This window comes from Colletes gigas, unplaced genomic scaffold (assembly GCF_013123115.1).
Source record: "Colletes gigas isolate AHSC1104 unplaced genomic scaffold, ASM1312311v1 Colletes_gigas_Sc00058, whole genome shotgun sequence".
NCBI lineage: Eukaryota > Metazoa > Arthropoda > Insecta > Hymenoptera > Colletidae > Colletes > Colletes gigas.
The window spans coordinates 190,197-197,987 of NW_025106687.1; the positions used below are offsets into that span (position 1 = coordinate 190,197).

The window sequence follows — 7,791 nt, forward strand, 5'->3', positions numbered from 1 at the left end:
TTCTCCAAAGATGTATATTTCTTTTGTACACCAAATAATTCATCAATTTAGTGCAAATACCAACTTTGTACTTTATTATTATTTTTCTAAGACAATCTCAACCCAAAAAATGTAAAAAATTGAGGTCAAAATTTGAAAATGAAAATTTAAATTCTCCATAAATGTATATTTCTTTTGAACACCAAATAATTCATCCATTTAGTGCAAATACCAACTTTGTACTTTATTATATATTATTTCTCTAAGATAATCTCAAACCAAAAAATGTAAAAAAAATTGAGGTCCAATAAGAGTAGATAAATGACAGAATTTTTGGGGAAAATTGTTCCCACAAGTATAGTTAGTATCTTCTAGAGTTATTTCTCTATTTTCTTTTATAATATTGAATGAGAATTTTTTTTATTCAAACTACATATTATTATTAACATATTTTAGTTTTGTAGTTACATGTTTCAATGCTAGAGTTATTTCCGTATTTCTCTTAATAATATTTAATGAGAATTCTTCTATTCAAACTACATTTATTAGTTATTGTTAATTTTAATTTTAGTCTTTCAGTTACATGTTTGAATGCTAGAGTTATTTCTGTAGTTTCCTTAATAATATTTAATGAGAATTTTCTATTCAAACTACATTTATTAGTTATTATTAACAGTTTTCTATTGTAGTACTAGAAACTATGGAAGATATTGATAAAGATGAAGATGGCCTAATATCTCTTTCAGAGTATATTGGTGATATGTATGAAGGTACAGAAGGAGAAGAGGAACCAAAATGGGTGAAAAATGAGATAGAGCAGTTTTCTAGTTATTATTAACATATTTTAGTTTTGTAGTTACATGTTCGCATGCTAGAGTTATTTCTGTATTTTTCTTAATAATATTTAATGAGAATTCTTCTATTCAAACTACATTTATTAGTTATTGTTAATTTTAATTTTAGTCTTTCAGTTACATGTTTGAATGCTAGAGTTATTTCTGTAGTTTCCTTAGTAATATTTAATGAGAATTTTCTATTCAAACTACATTTATTAGTTATTATTAACAGTTTTCTATTGTAGTACTAGAAACTATGGAAGATATTGATAAAGATGAAGATGGCAAAATATCTCTTTCAGAGTATATTGGTGATATGTATGAAGGTACAGAAGAAGAAGAGGAACCAGAATGGGTGAAAAATGAGATAGAGCAGTTTTCTAGTTATTATTAACATATTTTAGTTTTGTAGTTACATGTTCGCATGCTAGAGTTATTTCTGTATTTTTCTTAATAATATTTAATGAGAATTCTTCTATTCAAACTACATTTATTAGTTATTGTTAATTTTAATTTTAGTCTTTCAGTTACATGTTTGAATGCTAGAGTTATTTCTGTAGTTTCCTTAGTAATATTTAATGAGAATTTTCTATTCAAACTACATTTATTAGTTATTATTAACAGTTTTCTATTGTAGTACTAGAAACTATGGAAGATATTGATAAAGATGAAGATGGCAAAATATCTCTTTCAGAGTATATTGGTGATATGTATGAAGGTACAGAAGGAGAAGAGGAACCAAAATGGGTGAAAAATGAGATAGAGCAGTTTTCTAGTTATTATTAACATATTTTAGTTTTGTAGTTACATGTTCGCATGCTAGAGTTATTTCCGTATTTCTCTTAATAATATTTAATGAGAATTCTTCTATTCAAACTACATTTATTAGTTATTGTTAATTTTAATTTTAGTCTTTCAGTTACATGTTTGAATGCTAGAGTTAGTTCTGTAGTTTCCTTAATAATATTTAATGAGAATTTTCTATTCAAACTACATTTATTAGTTATTATTAACAGTTTTCTATTGTAGTACTAGAAACTATGGAAGATATTGATAAAGATGAAGATGGCAAAATATCTCTTTCAGAGTATATTGGTGATATGTATGAAGGTACAGAAGAAGAAGAGGAACCAGAATGGGTGAAAAATGAGATAGAGCAGTTTTCTAGTTATTATTAACATATTTTAGTTTTGTAGTTACATGTTCGCATGCTAGAGTTATTTCTGTATTTTTCTTAATAATATTTAATGAGAATTCTTCTATTCAAACTACATTTATTAGTTATTGTTAATTTTAATTTTAGTCTTTCAGTTACATGTTTGAATGCTAGAGTTATTTCTGTAGTTTCCTTAGTAATATTTAATGAGAATTTTCTATTCAAACTACATTTATTAGTTATTATTAACAGTTTTCTATTGTAGTACTAGAAACTATGGAAGATATTGATAAAGATGAAGATGGCAAAATATCTCTTTCAGAGTATATTGGTGATATGTATGAAGGTACAGAAGAAGAAGAGGAACCAGAATGGGTGAAAAATGAGATAGAGCAGTTTTCTAGTTATTATTAACATATTTTAGTTTTGTAGTTACATGTTCGCATGCTAGAGTTATTTCTGTATTTTTCTTAATAATATTTAATGAGAATTCTTCTATTCAAACTACATTTATTAGTTATTGTTAATTTTAATTTTAGTCTTTCAGTTACATGTTTGAATGCTAGAGTTATTTCTGTATTTTCCTTAATTAATATTGAAAGAATTTTTTTTATTCAAACTACATGTTATCGTTAACATATTTTAGTTTTGTAATTACATGTTTGCATGGTACAAGGAAGAATCGATTGGTATAAGCGATTAAGGTTAACGTTTGACGTTTAAGGACTAAGTACAGTTGAAAGTTCCATAATCCTGGCCTTTCGACACGCTAATCCCCGACTCCATCGTGGATTACAAGATGTAAAGGGCAAGTCCTCGTCGTAAACGAGCCGTGTGACAGCTCGATTTCGAAAAAACAGTCGCCTCTTGGCGGGCCCAACCCGTTCCCCTACCTGCGACCCTTCGTCGAAGACACATCGGCGATTTTCGAGGGTGAGAAGAAGAAACGGAGGTGGTAAAATGGAAATAAAATCGATACGCGTGTAAGGTGTAAGGTGTGCGCTGGCTGAAAACTGAGGGGGATGATTTTTCTCTTACAAAGGTAGGGGGTAGGGGGTGGAATTTTCTGCGATTCCCACGGGAATTCCCAAGAAAAATACAATTTAATGCAAATTTAAACATTTGTGAGCAGTGAATAACACTTTAAGAGTGTCTATTTACTAAACAAGCTTAATATTTTAGTGTCAACCCCCTCCCCCCTCTGTGCTTTATATTATGCTTCACTTTTGACAACAATTATACAATATAAATTGAAAGATAAATTTCTAACTTGTTTCTAGTGCAAAATAGTGTAAAATAGTCTTGTTTGTTGCTACAAAATCATTTTACATTCATATTATTCACTCAACACCCCTGTGGTCTAAATTATGCTTCACTTTTTAAAACAATTATACAATATAAATTGAAAGATAAATTTCCAACTGGTTCCTAATGCAAGATAGTGTAAAATAGAATCTTATATGTTGTTACAAAATCATTTTACAATAATATTATTCACTCATTAACAGAAGTAACCCCTTTGGTAGAAAGATGTAATATATAAAGTACTATAGATGTGGATTTTATATACTCAAACATCATCGTTTATGAAATTCAACAAAATAAATTAATTTATAACACGTTCTATAACATTCCAATTTAACAAAATTGTTAGATTTATTCATTATTAAAATGATTTTTTCAGGAACATATTTTTAATGTCAACCACGTGTTACTTAATATTTCACTCATCTCCTTCATCCTCCTACTACGAGTCAAACATTATCATTTATAAAACTTGACAAAATAAATTAATTTACAATACATTGCAACGATAAAAAAAAAAACAAATTTAACAAATTTAACTACTAGTATAACTTTTAAGTTGCCTAAAATCAGAGTTTTGGTCTCGTAAACAATTGTAGGATTTTGGACTGGCAGTCAACGTGTTATAGCAGTTTTAAGGTTAACCACGTGTTACTTAATACTTCGTCCACCTACTACGAGTCAAACATTATCATTAACACTAGATTGCCCAAGGAAGTCATTTTGACTGCTTTTTAATTTCAATTAGAAAAACAATTATGTATATAATGACACAATTTCTTAGAATTTTGTGACTTTTTGCACAACATATAAATGCGTTCATTAATAATTGTAGTTACCTCCTCCTTCATTTCCGGTATATGTGTTATACCTATATCGCCCAAAAGCAGTCATTTTGACTGCTCGGGAAATTTTAAATAATCAAATCACTCTTATTATTGAATTGAGTAAATTTCTTATATGACCAGTTCGACTCTGTATTGAAATAACAGTTTTCATTTTTTTTCGATTACCAACACATGATAACATACAAGTACATGATAAATTGTCGATTTGGGCTTACCTAACCCAGACCTAACCCAGATCTAATTCAGATCTAATCCAGACCTAACCCAGAGCTAACTCAGATCTAATCCAGACCTAACCCAGACCTAACTCAGATCTAATCCAGACCTAACCCAGACCTAACTCAGATCTAACCCAGACCTAACCCAGATCTAATCCAGACCTAACCCAGACCTAACTCAGATCTAGCTCAGATCTAATCCAGACCTAACCCAAACCTAACCCAGACCCTAGATCTGGGTTAGGTCTGGATTAGATCTGAGTTAGGTCTGGGTTAGGTCTGGGTTAGATCTGAGTTAGTTCTGGGTTAGGTCTGGATTAGATCTGGGTTAGGTCTGGGTTAGGTCTGGATTAGATCTGAGTTAGGTCTGGGTTAGGTCTGGATTAGATCTGAGTTAGTTCTGGGTTAGGTCTGGATTAGATCTGGGTTAGGTCTGGGTTAGGTCTGGATTAGATCTGAGTTAGGTCTGGGTTAGGTCTGGGTTAGGTCTGAGTTAGGTCTGGGTTAGGTCTGGGTTAGGTCTGGATTAGATCTGAGTTAGGTCTGGGTTAGGTCTGGGTTAGATCCGAGTTAGTTCTGGGTTAGGTCTGGATTAGATCTGGATTAGGTCTCGGTTAGATCTGGATTAGAACCCAGATCTAATCCAGACCTAACCCAGATTTAACTCATACCTAATCCAGACCTAACCTATAACTAAACCAGACCTAATCCAGACCTAACCCAGATCTAATCCAGACCTAACCCAGACCTAACTCAGATATAATCCAGACCTAACCCAGACCTAACTCAGATCTAATCCAGATCTAATCCAGACCTAACCCAGACCTAACTCAGATCTAATCCAGATCTAATCCAGACCTAACCCAGATCTAATCCAGATCTAATCCAGACCTAACCCAGATCTAATCCAGATCTAATCCAGACCTAACCCAGACCTATTGATAAATTGCAGTTTCTCAATAAGCTAAAGTAGTACTTGTTATTCGAATCTTTATGCAGTGATACTTGTTCTAACAAGTTGTTTATTTTATTTCCGCGCCCTAAATTCATAATATTATAAAATAATATTAAAAATTAATTTTAAACAAATTTCTTTACACATTAGTTAGTCTTTCACGATGCAGTCATTTTGACTGCTTTTGGGCAATATAGGTATATACTAAGTTTCAGTCTTTCTAGTGTTAATAAAACTTGACAAAATAAATTAATTTATAATACATTGCAACGACAAAAAAAAAAAAAAACAAAACAAATTTAACAAATTTAACTACTAGTATAACTTTTAAGTTGCCTAAAATCAATGTTCTCGTAAACAATTGTAGTGAACGTGTTAATCGTCGAAAGAATCGGGGCTGGAGTGGTTGGATAAAGCTAATAAAATTTCGGTGGAAAAGGGGAGATCGCGCGTAGAGCGTCGAAGGGGTGGTCTCGAGTACGCGACAGATAGCAGGGGAGGGGGAAATTAGGAGAAAGGCAGAGGGTGCTCCCTTCCAGAGCCCTTGTGCAACTTCTATGGCGTGTTATACAGGGAGAGAAAAGTGGTTGCCGGCTGAATGGCCGGTGTTTTACAACAGTGGCGAGAGCCGAATAACCCTCGTGGCTTTGTTGAATCGCGGCCTCGCGAATGTACCTGCGGTAAAAATCCAGCCACTGCCGCGCACGGAAGTCCCGGGGCCCTCGGGAGAACCGTTAAAGGGTTAAAGCGCCATAAAACGAACCATTATCGAGTCGCAGGGGGCAAAAATGGGGAAAAAATGTCCAGTTACGTCGCGGGAACCTTAATTGCAGGCTGTTTTCTTCCTCTATAAATCAGTCGTTTACCACTGCTTTCGCGACAAAAACCTTCAGAAAAACATGATCTTCAAAATTGAATCTCTATTTTATAGAATAAATTGCAGTTGCCTGTTTTCCCACCCTGCATGCTATATATAGGGGGTTTTTTTTTACCACAAAAAGCGTACGTAAATAAGCGGAATAAAAGTTGGTACAAAATGAAATTTCGAAATTTTTTACTGCAATATTTCGATTGAATTTATGGTTATATTTGTCCATTTTGCACCGTGTGCGCGATTTCCATAGCGAGAATCTGGGGAATTTGGGGAATTTGGGTGAACTTCTGGGGAATTAGGGAACTTTTATATCCCACCCAAATTATTGATAGAATCGTAGTAATCGAGTCATGTACGCAGACATTCGTAGAGTTTTGTAATACAATTAAATTAAATTGTAAATTAATAAGTTTGATTAATTCAAATAGATAGTAGTAGAAATTGAGTGGGAACAATGACGCAATTTCGTAGCCCGTTCCCATTTAGGTGATTGAATCTGAAAAGTGTAAGAAGAATGGCTGAACAATGGCGACTAACCTGTGGGCACATTTTGCACTGGTATTTCCTCGGTGGATGAGAGTGTGGTCCGCCTAAATGGGGGTTCAGGTGCGACGGATGAGAGGGTTTCACGGTCAAAGGCTGAGGAACCACCAGCAAACTCGCCGGCGGGCTCCCGCTGCTGGATCCTCCGGCGCCTCGGTATTGATCCTCTCCTGAAATCATCGATCCCCGTTAACGAAAACTTGCACGATCCCCATGACACGTTCGATAGTTATTATATCGCGTTTGTAAGACTGGTTCAGCCTTTTCACCGGAAACTATCCGTTGATATACAACGTTATGGTCGAAATCAGGTTTAACACTAGATATACGGGCATTGATCGCACGTATATTTATTGATACATTTCATGTTGACGATTACCTTACAATACGATTTTTCTTTTAATCAGGATATGTAATCGTGCCATTGCATCAATCAAATTCAACGTAAGTTGTTAAAAAATAATATTTACGCGTTCTGCAATTTTAAATATGGAATCAAACATCCGTCAAATTGACGGGTTCCGTAAATCTAGTGTTAATGACATCGATGTGGGTACCTTTTATGTAAATTTGTATTACGTATACTCGATTTTTCTACATAATATAAAAAAAAAACTAGTTATATTATCCTTATTTAAATACTATAAGCGTGCAATTCGATGAATTCTGGAATTAATAAGTTCTCGCGTTGTTGAATTAGACAATAATTCAGAATGCTGTGATATTCTGTGGCGTTGCTTCCAAAGCTCGCCGCTAGAGGGCTCCGCGCTCTCACAAGCGCTCTCACGACTCATCGATTGCTATATTTACACTCCTTAAATGACTTTTGCAATATTCCAGCAGTGATGGAGATCCTAAACAAATTTTTCTGCCCTTTTCTGTATTTTTCTATATTTTTCTGAATTTTTCTGCCCTTTTCTGTATTTTTCTGTATTTTTCTGTATTTTTCAGAATTTTTCTGCCCTTTTCTGTATTTTTCAGAATTTTTCTGCCCTTTTCTGAGATTTCTCTGTATTTTTCTGAATTTTTCTGCCCTTTTCTAAGATTTTTCTGTCTTTTTCTGCCCTTTTCAGAGAT

At 33.5% G+C, this 7,791-nt stretch overlaps 1 protein-coding gene across 1 annotated transcript; it reads left to right on the forward strand.

Annotated features, from left to right (window-relative positions):
• Positions 1-679: 679 nt before the first annotated feature.
• On the forward strand, positions 680-2,385 carry LOC122403521 (calumenin-A-like). The gene is made up of 5 exons (XM_043407077.1): positions 680-749; positions 1,061-1,170; positions 1,440-1,562; positions 1,832-1,954; positions 2,224-2,385. The coding sequence occupies exons 1-5, from the start codon at positions 680-682 to the stop codon at positions 2,383-2,385; spliced, it is 588 nt and encodes a 195-aa protein (XP_043263012.1).
• Positions 2,386-7,791: the final 5,406 nt, after the last annotated feature.

Excerpts from the sequence above, each read along its gene's own strand:
- LOC122403521 (XM_043407077.1), top strand. The coding sequence starts at position 680 with ATGGAAGATATTGATAAAGATGAAGATGGCCTAATATCTCTTTCAGAG. Across the intron at positions 1,563-1,831 it reads GAGAAGAGGAACCAAAATGG|TTTTCTATTGTAGTACTAGA; the intron begins GTGAAAAATGAG and ends TATTATTAACAG. Across the intron at positions 1,955-2,223 it reads AAGAAGAGGAACCAGAATGG|TTTTCTATTGTAGTACTAGA; the intron begins GTGAAAAATGAG and ends TATTATTAACAG.